At 46.5% G+C, this 19,419-nt stretch overlaps 1 protein-coding gene across 3 annotated transcripts in view; it reads right to left on the reverse strand.

The window, feature by feature from the left end:
* Window positions 1-783: 783 nt before the first annotated feature.
* The window catches only part of TIMELESS (timeless circadian clock), a 26,401-nt gene continuing 7,765 nt past the window's right edge, over window positions 784-19,419 (reverse strand). For 2 of the 3 annotated variants that reach the window (XM_010839256.1, XM_010839257.1), the window contains exons 2-29: window positions 15,582-15,718; window positions 15,277-15,430; window positions 14,844-14,958; window positions 14,687-14,749; window positions 14,279-14,380; window positions 13,952-14,107; window positions 13,573-13,706; window positions 13,277-13,364; window positions 12,810-12,986; window positions 12,229-12,446; window positions 11,878-11,981; window positions 11,566-11,735; window positions 9,688-9,822; window positions 9,429-9,580; window positions 8,405-8,502; window positions 8,193-8,313; window positions 7,883-8,084; window positions 7,468-7,613; window positions 6,765-6,850; window positions 6,555-6,672; window positions 6,384-6,466; window positions 5,112-5,254; window positions 4,727-4,901; window positions 4,577-4,645; window positions 4,338-4,456; window positions 2,898-3,159; window positions 2,676-2,768; window positions 784-2,523 (exon numbers count right to left, since the gene is read on the reverse strand). In XM_010839256.1, the coding sequence (XP_010837558.1) occupies window positions 2,450-2,523; window positions 2,676-2,768; window positions 2,898-3,159; window positions 4,338-4,456; window positions 4,577-4,645; window positions 4,727-4,901; window positions 5,112-5,254; window positions 6,384-6,466; window positions 6,555-6,672; window positions 6,765-6,850; window positions 7,468-7,613; window positions 7,883-8,084; window positions 8,193-8,313; window positions 8,405-8,502; window positions 9,429-9,580; window positions 9,688-9,822; window positions 11,566-11,735; window positions 11,878-11,981; window positions 12,229-12,446; window positions 12,810-12,986; window positions 13,277-13,364; window positions 13,573-13,706; window positions 13,952-14,107; window positions 14,279-14,380; window positions 14,687-14,749; window positions 14,844-14,958; window positions 15,277-15,430; window positions 15,582-15,666 (3,642 nt within the window). In that variant the 5' untranslated portion in view covers window positions 15,667-15,718 and the 3' untranslated portion in view covers window positions 784-2,449. The remainder of the gene's footprint in view (window positions 2,524-2,675; window positions 2,769-2,897; window positions 3,160-4,337; window positions 4,457-4,576; window positions 4,646-4,726; window positions 4,902-5,111; window positions 5,255-6,383; window positions 6,467-6,554; window positions 6,673-6,764; window positions 6,851-7,467; window positions 7,614-7,882; window positions 8,085-8,192; window positions 8,314-8,404; window positions 8,503-9,428; window positions 9,581-9,687; window positions 9,823-11,565; window positions 11,736-11,877; window positions 11,982-12,228; window positions 12,447-12,809; window positions 12,987-13,276; window positions 13,365-13,572; window positions 13,707-13,951; window positions 14,108-14,278; window positions 14,381-14,686; window positions 14,750-14,843; window positions 14,959-15,276; window positions 15,431-15,581; window positions 15,719-19,419) is intronic. The other variant, XM_010839258.1, reaches the window with a different exon arrangement.

The raw sequence follows: 19,419 nt of genomic DNA on the forward strand, positions 1-19,419 counted from the left end.
TGTAGGTGTTAGAAAGTGGTCCAGTTTCATTCTTTTACAAGTGGTTGACCAGATTTCCCAGCACCACTTGTTAAAGAGATTGTCTTTAATCCATTGTATATTCTTGCCTCCCTTGTCAAAAATAAGGTGTCCATATGTGCGTGGATTTATCTCTGGGCTTTCTATTTTATTCCATTGATCAATATTTCTGTCTTTGTGCCAGTACCATACTGTCTTGATAACTGTGGCTTTGTAGTAGAGCCTCTACATAGAAAACCCTAAAGATTCCACCAGAAAATTACTAGAAATAATCAATGACTATAGTAAAGTTGCAGGATATAAAATCAACACACAGAAATCCCTTGCTTTCCTATACACTAATAATGAGAAAACAGAAAGAGAAATTAAGGAAACAATTCCATTCACCATTACAACGGAAAGAATAAAATACTTAGGAATATATCTACCTAAAGAAACTAAAGACCTATATATAGAAAACTATAAAACACTGGTGAAAGAAATCAAAGAGGACACTAATAGATGGAGAAATATACCATGTTCATGGATTGGAAGAATCAATATAGTGAAAATGAGTATACTACCCAAAGCAATTTATAGATTCAACGCAATCCCTATCAGGCTACCAACAGTATTCTTCACAGAGCTAGAACAAATAATTTCACAATTTGTATGGAAATACAAAAAACCTCGAATAGCCAAAGCGATCTTGAGAAAGAAGAATGGAACTGGAGGAATCAACCTACCTGACTTCAAGGTGGATTCTTAACCACTGGGCCACTAGGGAAGTCCTCGATGCATTTTTTTTTAAAAATAATTCGAGGTACAGTTGATATACAATATAAAATGTGACACAGCAATTCACATTTTGAATTTGAATTCACATTTTGAAGGTTATTCTCCATTTAGTTATTATAAAATTACTTATAATCCCTGTTCTATACAATATATCCTCGTGGCTTATTTCATACATAGCAGTTTGTACCTCTTAACTCTCTACTTCTAAACTGCCCCTCCCCCTTCTGTTTCCCAGCTAGAAACTAGTTTATTCTCTATAGACCGAGTCTGTTTTTTTTTAAAACATATATTCACAAGTTTACTGTATTTTTCAGATTCCATATACATGTGATACGGTTTTTGTCTTATTTCACTAAACATAATACTCTTCCAGTCCCTCCATGTTATTGCAAATGGCAGAATTTCATCCCTTTTCATGGCCAAGTATTCCATTACATATTTGCCACATCTTCTTTATCTATTTTTCTGTTGATGGACACTTAGGTTACTTCTATATTTTGGCTATGGTAAATAATTATGAACACTGGAGTGCATATATCTTTGTGAATTAGTGTTCTCACGTTTTTCAGATATATACCCAGGAGTGGAATTGCTTGGTCATATGGCAGTTCTATTTTTAGGGGTTTTTTTTAGGAACCTCCATACTATTTTCCACAGTGGCTACACCAGTTTATGGGGTTGACAGAAAAGTTCATTTGAGTTGTGCCAGCCCAGTATGTTCCTATCAACACTGTACAAGGGTTCCTTTTCTATAACTAACATTTATTATCCATGGTCCTTTTGATGACAGCCACTCTGGTAGGTATCAGGTGATATCTCATTGTGGTTTCAATTTGCACTTCTCTGATGATTAACAACATTGAGCATTTTTTCATGTGCCTGTTCTGATGCATATTGTTTTAACCCTAAAGATTTATCCTATTTATCCCTTGATCTTGAGGTAAGAATGTTTTTGCATCTTTTGTAGGGAAAGCAAGAGAAAAAGGAAGGCTGATGGTTTCTTTTAAACCTAACAGTTAAAAGTTCTTTCACAAAGATGCAGGTGGAGGGTTAGGGTATTTAGATTGGTAAGTCAGATCAACACTGGCAACTTTACATTTTACATGTTTAATTCGCTGCCAAACACCAACCAAATGTATTCATCATCTGAAGAATACTGCATCTCAGCCTTACTTCAGTGGCAAGAACTGGGCTCAATCTGGTGTTTCGAAGATGATTACAGGAAAGAATATGAGAATGGGAGCCTTTTTAAAATGCTGCAACACCCACACTCTTCATGTCACAAGACTCCCCATCTAGTGCTGGGACCCACCTCCAGCAGAAAGCCAAAACAACAGACCACTAAGGGGGGTCCAAGGTGCCTTCTATATTTCATTCACACCTCTCCTTTACCAGGGAGTGCTATTAAAACCAAAGAAGAGGAATAAGTCTCCAGAGAGCTACTGAGGCACCCTGATAAAACTGGGAGAAGGAAGAAATAACAGGAGGCCAACACTGTTGCCTGGACTTCCTGGACTCTAAATCCATGGGGAAGTCCGGGGCTCCACAGCTGCTGTCCAGTAAGAGGGGTTTCCAGGTCCTGTATGCCCCTCCAAACTCGGATTCAAATTCACCACCTAAAAATGGGGTTTATCTGCCCTGGGCATCTGCATCTTCAGTCGCTCTCATCATCATCCTCTATCTGAAACCGTTTCTTCTTCCGGATTCCTGGAACTCCCAACTCTGGTGCTATGGGAATGACAAGGATAAAAAGAGAGAGGAGATCTAAGTATGTATGGAGAAGGAGGATGGTAGCATTTATCTTCTAGACTGGAGAGAAGAGTGCTAGAGGTTAGAAGAAAAAGCAGGTCCCGACCGGACTCCCCCACTTCTGCTCCCACCTTTATCTTCCTCCTGCTCCTCATCGCTGTCCAGCAGTTGTCGCTTCTTGGGTGCCATTATCAGCTGCTCTTTCCCACCACTGGTCCCTTCCTCTGAAACAACCACAAGAGGCATGAAATTAGGGAACTAGGTTCTTGTAGTCTCAGAAGTCTTGTAGACCCTCTTGATTGATATGGCCAGCACGTAGTAAGTATACAATAGGTAAGTGGTCCTGGTATTACCCTCTGGCGACACCAGGCCTGCTTCCTTTTTCCGGGCTAACATGAGGGTCCTCAGGGCATGTGCTCGGTGCTCCTTTTGATGCTCCTCCTCTTGTTGATGCTCCTCTTCCTGTTGGTGCTCCTCCTCTAGGCCTGGCTCCCCAGGGACCTTAGATTCTAATCCTAACTGAAGCTTTTCCTCCTCTTCTGCTTGGCTCAAGGAAGCTGACATCCTCCGGAGCTGGGTGGGATTCAGTTTGGCTGGAATTCGCCAGAAGGTTTCCTACAGGGGCAAAGGAGTTGAAAGCAGGAGCAATGGGAAAGGAGAAGCCTCTAGAGCTCACCAGATTTTGACATTAATCACTGAATACATATGAGCCTACATTGGTGACGCGCCACAAGGGTTGTGAACTCTCACTGCTTATTAATCCAGCCTATGCCCAGTGTCTAGCACAGTGCCAGAGAATATAGTTGCTAATTACATAAGTAAATGAATAGATTCTGGGGATCTAAAAGTGAGTCAGATATGATCCATGCTTTCAAGGATCTCACAATCAAACAGGATAAAGAACCAATCTACTATAACAATGTACTGTAACACCACAGGACTGGGGCTATACTAACGGAACGAACAAATCACAGCCACCAAAATGATTACAGTTGGCCCTCTGCATCTGCGGGTTTCATATCCATGGATTTAACCAACTACAGATCAAAAACATTGGGGAAAGAAATGAAAAATTCCAGAAAGTTCCAAAAGCAAAACCTGAACTTGCTGCACACTGACAACTATGTACATAGCATTTATATTGTATTAGTTATGACAAGTAACCTATAGAGACTATATGCAAAGATTATACACAAATACTATGCCATTTTATATTAGAGACTTGAGCATCTGGTGAATTTTGGTAGGGAGTGTGGTTGAAGCAGTGAAAGAGACTGTTTTCCTGAGGAAGTGACAGCTAAATTAAAACTCTTGAACGTCGGGTGGATGGTTCATCAGGAAGATGGGTGATCGGCCACCTGTGTATGTGGTTGGAACCTTCCAGTAGGGGGAACTGGCATGATTGACTGTTTACAGGTATGAAAAAGTCTGTTTGGAGGATGGAAAGTAGCTCAGGATGACTACAGTGTGAGGCAGGTGTTGGGTGGCATGATTGTGAGGCTGCAAAGCTTGGCCAAGGCCAGATACATCACTCAAAGGCTGTGGACTTTGTCCTGCAAACAGTGGGGAACACCAAGTGCTCTGATCAGGAGAGTGATATAATCAAAACTATATTTTAGAAAGATAACTTGGAAGCAGTGTGGAAGATGGACTTAGGAGAAGAGAAGATAGGCGAGGAGAAGATTAGCAGGACAGCTCCTATAGGAGTCATGGTCAGAGATGACAGGGAGCGAGGAGATGTATCTTAAAGAGGCAACAACATGCTTGGCTGATGCCGTAACTGATGTATTTACCTGTCCAGAGGCAGGAGGCCGAACCCCTAGCTTTCGCAACAGCTGTTGAAACTGTTCATTTTCCATCGCTTCTTCATTTTCTTCTGTCAGTGGCACCAACGGAACTGCCTGGGAGCAGCCTAGGATAGGACCCAGTCACATGGTGAAGATGTGAAGAAAGAACTGGCCCTCCATCCCATGGCAGGTCCCCAGCAGCCTCCAGACCCCAGTCCTCCCGAATCCGTCACTTATTCACTCACCGGCCTCTTCCCGATCATCTGCTGCTCGGATGAGGCAGTTCTGGAGCCAGAGGAGGGGAGCAGAAAAGCCTGAAGGAATGTGGGAAACTCACAACTGGTCCATACAACCAACCCCGCCATCTGAGACATCTCTCCCAACCAAGCCCTCACCTTCCTGGTGCAGACTTTGCCCAAGGTATTCAGCTGAAATGACGGAGCCACCCTGGGGTTGCTCTGCTTCTGAGCCTTCTTTCTCTTCATCCTCTTCATTATCTTTCTCTGGCACATTTTCCTCTTCTTCTAGATCTTCCTGGCAAAAATCGTGCAAAAATTCCTCTTCATTAGGCTACAATTCATTGGGGTGAGAAATGGACCAAAGGAGACAAGATAAGGAACTGTGTGGAGTCCTCTGGTTCCTGACTACCCCACTGGGGGGGCTATTCAGAAGGGCCTGAAGCAGGAAGAATCTGGGTGGGCTACTTCTAAGGAGCACTGCAGGGGGAGAGGGGTGAGAGGGAGGCATGCCCAGCTGGCAGAGCCAGGGTAAGACTGTTACCAAGCTCGAGGGTGCCAGCTTCTTCCGGCGTTTCTTGTACAGCTCCCGCCGCTCAGCCACCAGCCCCAGAGCCAGCAGTTTATCCACTATTCGGGCCCGTGAGCGTTTGGCTGTAATGTTCTTCATGATATTACCCAGGACATCTATAGAGAGAGAAAGTGTGAAGAGCAACAGGGTAAAGGGACTAGTAAAGGAAACAGAGAGCAGTCTTGGGAAAGGGGATAACTCAATTCACGCAAAAATGATGCCACAAAAAAAAAAGTATGGAGGTCTTTCAAAAAACTACAAATAGAATTATCATATAACCCAGCAATTTCACTCTTGAGTATATATCCAAAAAAAATAAAAACACTACTTCGAAGATACATATACTCCAATGTTCTTGGCAGAATTATTTACAATTGCCAAGGTATAAAAGCAACCTAAGTGTCCATAAACAGACGAATGAATAAAGAAGATGTAATACACACACAGGGCTTCCCAGGTGGCTCAGACAGTAAAGAATCCACCTGCCATGCAGGAGACTCAAGTTCAATCCCTGGGTAGGGAAGATCCCCTGGAGAAGGAAATGGCAACCCACTCCAGAATTCTTGCCTGGGAAATCCCATGGACAGAGGAGCCTGGCAGGCTACAGTCCACAGGGTTGCAAAGTCAGGTACAAATTAGTAACTAAACAACAATAATAATATAAACATATACAGGAATACTACTCAGCCATAAAAAAGAATGAATTTTTGCCATTTGAGGCAATATGGATGCTAAGTGAAATAATTAAGACAGAGAAATATGATATCACTTATTTGTGGATTCTAAAAAAAAAAAAGAATGAATATAACAAAAAAGAAGCAGACTCACAGATATAGAGAACAAATTAGTGGTTACCAGTGGGAAAGGGGGAGGAGCCATACGGGGGTAGGGGATTAAGAGTTGCAAGCTTAGGTATAAAATAAGCTACAGGGACGTATTGTACAACATGGGGAGTATAGCCAATATTTTTTTAACAATGATAAATGGAGCATAAAATTTAAGAATTAGTGACTATAAAAAAAACTAGTGACTACAGTGAACCATACTATAGTGAATTGTACACCTGTAACTTATGTAATTAAAAAAAGAAAAAATACCTTTAAAACAAGCAAACGCGTCACCACAAATAGAGCAGGTGGACAGAAAGGAGAAAATAAGCCTTCGTTGGGAAGAGGAAGCGGCAGGAAAAGAAATGGACAGCTTGGCTCTCCTCTCAGAGGCTCCCTGAGCTTCCCCCTCACTCACCATCGGAGTCCTGAAACTCCTCAAAAAGCCGCTGCAGCTCCAGCTCCTGATCCTCCGTCCACAGCACAATCTGGGTTCCTTTCCTATTGAGGGAGGTGTCAGTGGAAGGGGGCGCTCAGGGGCTGTGTGGTGGATTCCCAAATCAGTTCCCTCCAGAGCATGTGCTGCTACCTCTGGAAGTCCTTGACGCTGTCAGCCAGTCCCAGCCGCACCAGATGGTGGATGACCTGCCTGCGTGTCCGAGGAGCAGTTTTCAGGTGTGCCAAGATGGTGTCCACCACATCCTGACCTGAGGTGGAGGAGGGGTGACGCTGGGAAGGGGGGTCCCGGGGCTCTGGCTGCCTTCCTCCCTCAAGCTCTTCAGACCTCAAGGCCTCATACCTTCCACATCCTTATGGGCAAGATACAGTTCCCGAAGCTGGGCCTCCTCCTCTGGGCTCCATCCAGGGAGTCTGCGGCTAGAAGATCTGAGTGGGGAAAGAAGGGGATCGGGGAGGCTGCTGGGTCCGAAAGAGGAGACCAAGGGCCTTCTCTTCTAACAGGAGCAAGGGTGACCCAGGTACCTCAGAGCAGCCAGCCAGCGGAGGCCTAAGGTGTGTCTCCTTCCTTTTACTCTCCTTGTACTTAAGAATCCCAAAATCAAACTAAGAGTTTCCAGGTTGGGCCCCTGGAACCTGACACTGCAGGGGCTGAGGGTATTAGGAGGAGAGAGAAGAGTGAAAGGAGAGGAGCTGAGCTACTCAGAAAGAGGACAGGCATTTCTGGGCTTCCTTATGGCCTCCCAGCACTTCCTGGTATAAGGCACATACAGAGTCTCTGTGGACCCCCAACTTTGAGCGCCCCCCGAACGCCGGTGAAGGAGAAGGAAACTAGAGTAGACAGGACACTTAGGCTCGATCCCAGTTTCTCTCTTGGGTGAAATTAGCTAACAGGTGAAATTAGCTTCACCTTCGGGGCTTGTTTTCTCGCCTAGAAAGGGAAAAGGCGACGCCACCTGACCTGCCAGGTCCTCCAGCTCTGGCACACTGTACTGGGTTGCCCCCACCACCCACCATCAGGCCCACCATGCTGTCCTCAAGCTCACCCGCCATCCAGGGTGCCGTAGCCCTCGGTCATCTCTCGAACCACAGCAGTGTTCTTCCAGAACAGCAGCTCCACAAAGGCTTTCTGGTTGACAGCAGCCAAAGCAAAGAACTTGCCCAGGATATACTTGGCAAAAGTCACCAGCTCCTGTGGGAGAGGGAGGCTGCTGTCAGGCCCGTGGCCACACGTACATAAACACGGGCCTCTAGGTATCGTCTCTAGACCTGTTCCCCAGCTGGCCCTCCTTGCTTGGCCTCTTCTATCCTTCCCCATGCAACTCCCTCAACCTGCCTGCCTACATCCACACTGTTCTCTCATGGCTCAGCCCTGACACCCCTCAGGGCACTTCACCTCTCAACCTTTTACCCCAGGACGTCCCTAGGCCTCCAGACCCCCATTCTTTGGTATTTCCTCACTTTGTAGGCCCCGGCAGCAGGATCGCTGAGCAGACGATTGAAGAGGTAGAAGAGGGAAAGCTGGAAAAGCAGGGCTTCCATTTTGAGATCATGGGCCAGCCGGTGCAGCATCTTGACCACACAGTGGTTGGTGTGGGCGCTGTTCTGCTTGTAGCTCCGCAGCAGCAGCAGGTAGGCTCGGAGGACGGTTGAGTTTGCGAAGCTGCACCGAGACAAGGAGCGAGAGGATGCAGGCATGAGAAAGATATAGCTCGTCCGCATGGCACCCCGGTCTGCACCCTGACACCAACTCCATCCTCTGGGCGCGCACCGTTTCAGGTAGTCCAAAAAGTTAAATTCTCTCTCCGACACCTGGACCACTTCTAACTCTTCCTCCTCCTCCTCTTCTTCGTCTTCTTCCTCCGCCCCTTGTTCCTCCAGACCCTGCTGGCCTACAGAAAGAGTGAGGATTACCGGGTATCTGTGACGTTGGCGCTAGAGAAGCATGGGAAGGAGAGTGATGAGAAGGAAAGGGAGACTCACGGGGAAGCGGGGCCAAGAGGATTTGCTTCAGTAGCTGGATCTCCTCCTCTGGGGAGATGTCCTGAGCACCAAACACATCTCTTTCTGGCCACACCTCCCTGGAACACAGAAAGAAAAAAAAAAGGCTTTTTGCCAGAGGGAATTTGGGCTTCTCTGGTGGCTCAGATGGTAAAGAATCTGCCTGCAATGTGGGAGATCTCAGTTCAATCCCTGGGTTGGGAAGATTCCCTGGAGAAGGGAATGGGTACCCACTCCAGTATTCTTGCCTGGAGAATTCCATGGATAGAGGAGTATGGTGGGGTACAGTCCATGGGGCTCCAAAGAGTCAGATATAACTGAGTGACTAACACTTTCACCAGAGGGAATCTGAATTATAATTTGAAGTAGTAGAAGGAATTTAGACTTATTTTCCAACTAGAAAGAGAATGCAAACTGTCATCTCAAAGATGAAACAAAGACTCTAGGGAAATTTTCCCTCATAAGCCTCACTGCAATGAAAATCAAAGGAACAAAATGCAAGTAATCTAAATGCATGACATTTAGTTGGACAAATATACATGATGCGGTTTTAAAGCCATTAACAATTGCAGAAATATATCTGATGTGAAATGATGCTCACAATATATTGAGAATTGAAAAAAATACTACAAATCAGTATCATAATATTTTGATTTTGTAAAAGAAGGTGCATATGTCTATATATAACACAGAGGGGGAGAATACTCTGGAAGATAACTCATCAAAATGTTAATGATGGCTATCTTTGGCTCATAGAATTATCTCTATTTTTTCCCCCAACTAACTGTGCTAATATTTTTCAAAAGTGAAACAAAACAAACAACAAACTTCCCTAATAAACCAACCAAAACTTCCCAGGACTCAAGTGTTCCATGCAGAGCTCTTGCACTTTTGAGGGGACTGCTCTCTTTGAAAGACTGAGAACCCTGTGCCCCAGTGAAAGCCACTCTCTGCCCCCAAAAGCCCAGGGGCTGGATGCAGGAGGATGCGCATGCAGCGCTCTTACCGGGCAGACCTCAGGAGGCTCAGGGCCTGCGGGGCCTGGCCAGCCAGGAGGCAGTCCTGGATCCGCACCATGGCTTCTGCCCGCTGCTCTTCCACTGGCACCTCTGAGGCCGCATCAAAGGGAACCACAGAGTCCAAACTGAGCTCAGAATCCTAGAGAGGGATGATTAAAGCTATGGAAACAGTGGTGGGGGTGAGGGGATGCCAAGACAGCCTGTCCAGGGCACTAGACTCAGGAGAAGGTTTCTGCAGCTACTTACCTGGGCACGGCACTGCAGCTGCTCGGCCAGGGAGGGCCACATGGCCTCCAGCTCCTCTGGGCTGTAGGGGGCATTACCAGAAGCAACAGACTGATCTAAGGCCTTCTTTTTCTTCTTTCTTTTCTTTCGTTTGTTCTATGGAGAAAGAACTGTGAGGACAGCAGGAGAGCCAGAGACGCCTTTTCCCATTAATGTCCTCTGAGAACTAATTAGTTAGAGGTCTGAATTAATTAGACATTCATGGAGTGACCACTATGTGCTACTTGATGGCAATGGGTAAGCAGCAGTGACCAGCACATTGCCTTCTCCTTGAGGCACTAGTTTGGGGGAAACAGGTAAGTAGGTAAACAACACTACAGCATGGATAAAACCTAGAATGTGGCTGAGCATAAAATGCCATGGCAAAACACAGGAACAGCACGTGACTCATTTCTTGGGGCAGTGACACCTTAAGCAGAAGTCTATAGAATAAACAGATTTGCTATAAGGACAAAAACTTCTATATGAAAAGGCTTTGTGAAAAGGAAAGCATTCTGCAAAAGTACACCACGATTTTCTTCCTCCTGAAAAGCAGGAGAATGAAAGTCAATACCCTGACCCTGTCTCGCCAAGTCATGGCTGTGAGTAAATAAGATGGGTTATGAGGTCCTTAATGAGATTCATGCTATACTCAAGGAACTTAAAACACACCAAAGGTCAGGAGCATAAGCCTGGATTCCAGCAGGTCAGGATTTAAGTATGGATGCTGGTCATTTACTAGCTAGACCTTGGACAAGTTGCTTAACCACTCTGTGCCTGTGTCCTAGTGTTGTGAGGATTATGGGAAAATCTTAGCACAACATCTGAGACATAGTAAACACTAAACGCTCAATACAGTACTGAGAATACAACAGAGTTCTGAGTGTAAAAAGGCCTTTTAGAAAAGTCTCATTGGTACTACAAGTGTCCTAGGTGGAGCAGTGGTAAAGAATCCACCTGCCAATGCAGGAGACGCAAGAGACTTGGGTTTGATCCTCAGAGTAGGAAATGGCAACCCTCTCCAGTATTCTTGCCTGGGAAATCTCATGAACAGAGGAGCCTGGTGGGCTGCAGTCCATGGGGTTACAAAGAGTTGCAATGGATACAACTGAGTGACTGAGTACACTGGTACCACAGCCCCTTTCAAGTTCACTTCTGACCAAGTTTTAAGCTGCAGCAAATAGAAGTATAGGAAAATTTTTATAAAGCAGAGTCCTTGTGTCTCCAGGATAGAAACTCCTTGAGGTTTTCTTCTTGTCCCAGATTTTTCATTTATTATTTCATTTCAGGCTCATATGGGTAGATATTATAATCAACTTTAAAGACCTGGAGACGCACACAAGCAGCTTGAGTTATTCTAACAGTAACTAATACAGGACGAAATCCCAGATCTCTGACTTTTTCTATGTTTGGGTTCTCTAGGCGGCATGCAGGATCTTAATTCCCAGACCAGGGATCAAACCCTGGCCCCCTGCAGTGGGAGTGCAGAGTCTCAATCACTGGACTACTGGGCAAGTCCCCAGATCTGATTTTTACTGTAAGGTAAGGCCCTTTCTATCTCACGACAGTGCTTCTGAAGAATAACCAGGAAATAGCACAGCATAATTACTAAATCCTAAAATTATGGACCGCCAGAGTCTATGTGCTTTTAGCAAAGAGCAGGTGTTTAATAAATGGTTCCTGAATGAAGATATTTATGGTAGATCAAGAATTAACTGAATGAGAGGAAATTTACAAGGCCAACTCACAATGGCAACACCAACAAAACTCTTGGCCTTAGCTGAGAGTATTTCTAACAGATCAGCTTTCCCCTTCCTCCTTTCCCTCCAGCTCTTTCTACACCCCTGGGCTGCCCCATACCTGCACCATCAGGTTCCCACGGGTCCGACAGAACCGCTCCAACATCTTGAGGAAGAGGTGGGTGGTTTCCACCAGGTCACGAAGGAAAGAGCGGGGCTGGCATCTCTCATCAAACTTGCGAAAGAGAGCCAGGAAGAGCTCCCGGTACTCCATCACATAGAAAATGTTGTCTGCAAACAGAGAAGAGAAGGGGATGGAAGGATTGGTCTGGAAAGCTTGGGAATGGGGGAGACAGGTGGAGCTGGGATGGGAAGGGTGAGGTTTGGGTTGAGAGGCAGGGAAGGCGGGACCAGCAGCCAGGCCAGGCCTCACTCTTGATGATGCGGCTGCTCTCCCTCACAGCCTCGTCTGGGCACACATCCATCTCATTCACTGTGGCTAGCAGCTCCTGATACGCCTTCAGAGCCAGGTGCATCCTGCAAGAAGAAAAGAGGTGAAAGGGAGGACAGCTTAGGACCTTGGTTCATGGAAACAGTATCACTCCTTTGCACCCCCACCTCCCAAAATAGTTCCATCAAAAACTGAATGACCCAGCCCATCCTTGCCCCCAGCCTGACCACTTAAAGCCTGAAATAGGGAAGAAAGCATCATCCCGAATTCAGGCGTTCCGATTCCCAACCTGGCCAAGATGCCCACTTTGACCGCAGTTCTCCTCCCGCTCACCGGCGTGCCCAGGAGACGGCTTCCTTGCGGTCGGTCAGCATCATCTCATAGTAGTTGGTGAGGTTCTGCTCAATGAAGTGGAAGGTGCGGACACTGAGCGTCTCAGAAACCAGGCCTGGCCGGAAGGAGGCAGCTCGGTTGAAGGCCATGAAGAAAGCCAGGGCCCACATGTAGTAGGTCTCGTCGTGCTGTTGAGCCTTCTCCCGAAGCAGGTGGTCCTATGTCCAGGAAAAACAGATCACTCCGTGACCTCAGGGCTTCCCACTTCCTCCTGTCCTACTGCGACCGGGTGGATCCTGGACATCACTGTAACAATATATTAGGACCCTAATTTCCATCCTTCTCTTATCCTCTCCACATTCCCTTCCCTTTCCTCTGGGGCAACTACTCTATAGAGTCTTTTTTGTCCATCAATAACCCACTCCCTCTTGACTTCATCACCATGTCTCAGGAGCACCCTACACCCTTCCCACCTACTAGTCCATGGTCTTTGGCTAGCTTCCCATGGGCTTCTCACCAGCCTGCTCTTCTCCTCACTGCGGCCTGAGTCACTCTGTGCTCCATCCTTCCTAGGCTCTCACCTTCACCGAGCCCATGAGCCGGTTGTAACAGTTTTCCAGGAACTCCGAGCAGAAGTCCCGAAGAAAGAGTCTCACGTTGAGGGCAGAGCGGCGCTGGATGGACAGCTCCCGGGCAGCCTGGCGACGTTTAGGCACCCGTCGGGGCTGCTTTCCCAAATCAGAAGTATAGTTTTGGAGCTGGGGGTAGAGGTTGAGGGGATCAGAATTACTTCTGAACACCTCCTTCCCTGGCAGCTCTTTCCACATCCTTGGTACTTTAGTTTTCTCAGAAGAAACTTATAGAAGGTTCTCTCCCGCTAGTACTAAGTGAAGATGCCTGTAAAGACACTGCCAAAACTCTATGCCTCCTACGTCTCTAACTTTCTAAGCCCAAGAACAGAGACAGCTTTACCTCCAGAGATGTTTACCCTTTGTAGGCCCCCTACTCTACAATGTACCCCCAACCGCCCCGACAGGACCATACTCACATTGTGGAGACCTTTATGAAATACAAGGTCCCTCTCCCCAATGGATTTCAAGCCCTGGATGATGTAGGAACCCCCAAACCGAGAATGCCTGCAGAAGAAAAAAAAAAACAAAAAACCTCCAGGGTGACTCCTCAATTCTGTGGAAGCTCCGTCCTCATTTTTTCAGCAGCACATCAGAGCGTGCTGTAACCGCAAAGTGCTCTCTGGTCACCACTGTGACCCAGTGTCTGGCCCGAGCCCTGACATTCTGCGGTGCAGGAACAGGAACACGGGTAGAGCGGCTCTCTGCCACTCACCTGTTGCCTCGCTGCAGGGCTCGAGTCTTCTTTTCTGCCATCTCTCGCTGGCGCAAGACCTCCAGCTCTGCCACATCCGTCCTCCGCTCCTGAGCCAAGCGTCCCTGCCCTACTCCTGCCAGTTGCTCAGGGTTCTGAATTTAGAACAAGAAGGGACGAGTCAGGAGGGTAGTCATTCCCTATTCTGAGTTTACCTCCTGGGGGGAGAGAAAGAGTGAACGAAAATACGGCTGTTGGTGGGACCCTGTACCTAAGACATGGCTACTCCACAAGTCTCCTGCCTTCCCCAGACATTTCAGTCATGACTCAAGAGCAATTCTGGCCGCACAGCAGAAAAGGACACGAGGGAAGGGTCGGCGGCAACAGGTCAGGGTCTCACCTGGTCACGAAACATAAGGGAGATGATCTCCAGCACATGGAGGCTCCACTGCTGCTCCGCAGGTGAGCTGGCCAGGAAGAGGAGCAGGTCATCCAGGCCACTGAGGTGGATTGCCCAGAGAAGCCGGTCGTGCACACTGGCGTCATCGTCAATCCGCTGAGCAGTGAGGTGGAAAGGGGGCACTCAGTCAGTTCTCCTGCCCTGCCTTGAGGTTCTTCAACTCCTTCCTTGACCAAAGTGCCCCCCACCAAGGTCAGAGGACAGAACAGTGGAAAAGGGGGCTGCTCACCCTAACCAAGCATGAGAACTCAGACAACCCCAGATCACCTTCTCCTGCTCAAGGTCGGCGGGGACATGGAGGACGTTTCTGACCAGCAGCAGGATCCGCTCAATCAGCAAGTTGTCTTCCTCCTGGCGTTCCTCCCAGCCCTGGTCAGAAGAAGGAGAGACAGAGGAAGAGACTCCCTGGGGAAAGCGGGAGGGCCCTACCCTGACAGAGGGACAGAGGCACAGAGAAGGGTCAGGATTAAAAAGAAAGGAAAGGAAGTGTTCAAGCAGTCCTGAGGCAGCAGACTCAGTGCGGTGGATTGGACTTGTACCCCAGGGATTGGGGTCGTATCTCCATGATAATGCCCTGCCTGGGGCTCTGTGCGGAGGAGGAGCATGGCGCTAACTGTACCCCTCACCCTCACCCCCCGACCCCTCAGCCTGGCATCTTGGGAAGCGGAGACTCACCAGCTGCAGCAGCTCATACAAAGTTTCACTGAGGACCCCAAATGCCTTCTCACTGGCAAAGGCCTATGAAATAGGGGAGTAGACCTTAAGTAGCCTCCACTTTCTCCTTCCCCACTGCCCCCAATTCTGCCCCAGGGACTCTGGGGTAAAACCTCACCTCTTTGTAAGCCTGCAAGTATGCCAGCACCTGCAGAAAGTGGTGCCGGAAGCTGGGCTCCTTGGGCACGCTGCCGAAACAGAGCAAGGCTGGTTGTGTCAAGTTCACCATCAGCCTAGGGAGATCATGAAGGAGGGAGAAGCTGTTAAGTTTCCTCACCAGGCACCAACACCAAAGGCTAGCACATGATAAACCTTAAAAATCGGAGGAAGCAACAATGAGATCCTGCTGCATAGCCCAGGGAACTACATTCAACATCCTATGATAAGCCATAATGAAAGAAAATATAAAAAACAATGTGTGTATATATATACATATATATATATATATATATACATGTGTGTATAACTAAGTCACTTTGCTGTACAGCAGAAATTAACACAGTATTATAAATCAAACATACTTCAATTAAAAAAAAAGCTGGGGAATCAACCTGATAACAGCATCAAAAAGAGGCTTGTCCTGGCGATGCTGGGTGAGGATGGGCAGGAGGTCACTCTGCAGGATCTGAGCCGATCCCAGCTGCTGCCTCACGTCCCGTGTCTCATCCTCGTGCCTCAAGTAGCGGATCAAGTCCTTCACACTCTCTTCAGGGACAGAATAAACACTTACATGGACCCAGGGAAGAAGCTCCACCCAGGTCCATGTGCCCTTCATACCCATGGCTTGAGAAATTCAAAAGATCTCGGTTCAAGTAAGTTTTTTTCTTTTTTAATGTTTCCTCAAAAAAGGACTCACCTAAGCAATCTGGCTCCTTGTGGTAAGTGTCTCCCTCCAAGTACCCAAGGGCACTACACGTGGCAAGAAGTTCACAATTCATCATGCTCAAGTCCACACATCAGTGGATGAGCCAAGGGACACAGAAATGACGAGGCCTACAGAGACAAGGAAAGATAACAAATGTGGCTCCTCCCCATAAAAGGGAGAGGGGAGCGCGCAGGCCCCGATGCTTTGGGTATTCTGAACAAAATCCTCAAATGCTTCACTTCCATCAGCACCAACAGTGTTTTTCCCAGTCTCAGGGAAAGCTTTAAGTTAAGGCTTCAACCAAAGAGGCTCCAAGCCTAAGAATTAAGCCATCCCATCCTCTAAACTGCGGCTTCCCAGATGGGGCTAATGGTAAAGAACCTGCCTAGCAGTGCAGGAGACATAAGAGAGACAGATTTGATCCCTGGGCCCCAGTATTCTTGCTTGGAGAATCCCATGGACAAAGGAGCCTGGTGGGCTACAGTCCATGGGGTTGCAAACAGTTAGACATGACTGAAGCGACTTAGCATGCACGCATCCTCAACCTGGGTCTGAAACTGTATGTTTCAGAGTCTAGATGATGAAGTAGAAAGAAAGGCTGGTTAGTGAAGGGCATCATCACTGAGACTCTCACCCTGAGAAAGCTCTGCAGCTCTATGAGGGGAATGAGCTTTCCTCTCCCTTAAAATTGCCAGCCCCAGTCCCCTTCCACACACAGTTATGGCTCTTCTGTACAAGAACTGAGAAAACCCAGCTGTGACTGTGAGGTGATCCCACTGAGGATCTGATATATCCCAGGAGCCCGAAGGCTTCTAAGGCCTTAGGGCTGTGCAGAGAAAATTCCTTCACTCTCCTCCCCAAAGTTACTCATAAGTTTTGATGATCTCAGTAGAAGCCAGCACCTAACAGGGTGGACAAAAAAAGAAGTAAATAGGAACTAGTTAAACTTCTTGTCCCTCTGCGCAGAAGGACCATCTTCCTTTTCAGAAGCATGCCCTGCTTTACAAAAGTCCTTAAACCTGCATCAGATAATCAAGTAGGTACAGGTCCTGGATGTTTCAGAACCTGACACTAGTAAGACACACATAACACATACACGGGAATATCCATCAATCTTGTCCCCTTATCACATTCAGCCATACTCTCAGCTTCCTCTAAAAAGACCTTTCCCATATGTCCCACAGAGGTTCCATATGTACCTCTAGCCCAACTCCACCCCTGATCCCCCACAGGAAATGGGCATGTCCAAAGGACCAAAGTTTGATGCCTGGTGCTGTATCCCTGCGTTTATGTAACTGGGTTATTTCTCTAGGCTGCTGCTTTCCCTTCCCTGGTGTGTTAGTCACTCAGTCGTGTCCAGTTCTTTTGCAACCCCATGGACTGTAGCCCGCCAGGCTCCTCTGTCCATGGAATTCTCCAGGCAAGAATACTGGAGTGGGTAGTCATTCCCTTCTCCAGGGGATGTTCCCAACCCAGGGACTGAACTCAGGTCTCCTGCCTTGCAGACAGTTTCTTTACTGTCTGAGCCACCAGGGAAGCCCCCACTAGTGGAAACATACCATTAAAACATCAGCCAGGGACAGAAAACTTACAGTTCACTCTCTTTTCATTTGATTAAATAGAAGCTACTTATCACCTAGTCTGTGTGGCCTGCTCTTTCTCTCCTAGACCACTTAGAATCTGATTATCTGTCTTATGTGATCTACATCACACACACCTGCCCAACCCACCACTTCCTAGATCCATGCCTTAGCTGCCTCTCTGGCTCTCTAACCCTCCAGCTCAGGAACATAAACATACACATTCTTAGACATAGAGCCCCCCCTTGCACTCTCCAAACCTTGCTCCCACCTTCTGGAAAGTCTATCTCCCTTAACTCCAAAAGTTCTAAGCCTATCTGACATTCACAATCCAGCTCAATGCCACCCAACTCCTCACGAGGACAGGCATCTACAGCAGGGCAGGTTCTGACAGCACATGTCATTCTAAATGGACTGCCTCCTCCAGCACTGAACACTTATGTTATAATTATCTAGAATATCTCTTTTCTTCTCTATTAAATGTTCTTTTTAAAAAATTTTTATTTATTTGGCTGCAGCAGGTCTTAGTTGCAGCACATAGGATCTTTTGTTGAGGTGTGCAGGCTTAGTTGTCTGGGCAGGTGGGATCTTAGTTCCCAGACCAGGGACCGAGTCCCGGATTCTTAACCAATGGACCACCAGGGAAGTCCCCATACAAGCCTTTAATTTATCTTTGTTTCAATCTGAGTACTTTATTGTCCTTCGTGTTTTCTACTTTGAAAATAATTTTCCCAATGCTCCCTCTTTGACCCACAATAAAGGCAAAACAGTAAAACCAGCATTCTGGCTTGCTAAAGAACCAATAGAAAAGAAGAAAGGAAATTCTCTTTTTTTTCTTGAAACGATTGCCAAGAATCAATAGAAAAGAAGACAGGAAATTCTTTTTTTTTTCCTTGAAAAAGATATCTTAGAAATAACAAAACATGCAAGTATGCAAGTAAAAGCATTAACATTATACCCTCAATTGGTATTATACCCAATTAACATATACCCAGAATGACTGCAGTCATTTAAACCAGGTTGCACTTCAAAGCCACCTTAGAGGGACCCCTCTGGTTGTCCAGTGGTTAGGACTCTGATCAAAGCAGGGGGTCTGAGTTTGATACCTGGTTGGGGAACTAAGATCCTGCATGCCACCACATGAGGCACAAACACAAAAAATCCAAACAATCTTAGAACGTCTGCTTAGGCCCGATCCAAATATTCAGAAACTCCAGGGGCTGAGGAAAACGGGCCCAGGCACAGTATTTAGGAAATGTCTGCCAAATGACCCTGTAATTGCAAACTGCTTTAAGATACACAAGCCTTTTATGCTGGAGAAAAATCAACATGCAAAGGCAGTTCTATAACTTTATTCAACAGTCAGCAGTTAGTTCTCATCATTTCTTTTTATTGATGACCTTCTGGATGGGGTTTTTTGGTGGTTTTCGTTTGCTTTGTTTTAAAATACAGACTGGTATAAGGCAGTAGTTCCCAAACTTTTGGATTTCATGGATGAGTCTTTTAAGTTTTTTGTTTTTTTTTTTTTAAATTCAGGGAGACTAATGGATCAATGCAAAGAAAGACACAAAAACAACAGAATGGGAAAGACTAGAGATCTCTTCAAGAAAATCAGAGATACCAAGGGTGTAACATTTCATGCAAAGATGGGCTCAATAAAGGACAGAAATGGTAGGGATCTAACAGAAGCAGAAGATATTAAGAAGACGTGGCATGAATACACAGAAGAACTGTACAAAAAAGATCTTCACGACCAAGATAATCACAATGGTGTGATCACTCACCTAGAGCCAGACATCCTGGAATGTGAAGTCAAGTGGGCCTAAGAAAGCACCACTACGAACAAAGCTAGTGGAGGTGATGGAATTCCAGTTGAGCTCTTTCAAATTCTGAAAGATGATGCTGTGAAAGTGCTGCACTCAATATGCCAGCAAATTTGGAAAACTCAGCAGTGGCCACAGGACTGGAAAAGGTCAGTTTTCATTCCAATCCCAAAGAAAGGCAATGACAAAGAATGCTCAAACTACCGCACAATTGCACTCATCTCACATGCTAGTAAAGTAATGCTCAAAATTCTCCAAGCCAGGCTTCAGCAACACGTGAACTGTGAACTTCCAGATGTTCAAGCTGGTTTTAGAAAAGGCAGAGGAACCAGAGATCAAATTGCCAACATCCGCTGGATCATCGAAAAAAGCAAGAGAGTTCCAGAAAAACATCTATTTCTGCTTTATTGACTATGCCAAAGCCTT

Source organism: Bison bison, unplaced genomic scaffold (assembly GCF_000754665.1).
Source record: "Bison bison bison isolate TAMUID 2011002044 unplaced genomic scaffold, Bison_UMD1.0 scf7180017864115, whole genome shotgun sequence".
NCBI classification, from domain to species: Eukaryota; Metazoa; Chordata; class Mammalia; order Artiodactyla; family Bovidae; genus Bison; species Bison bison.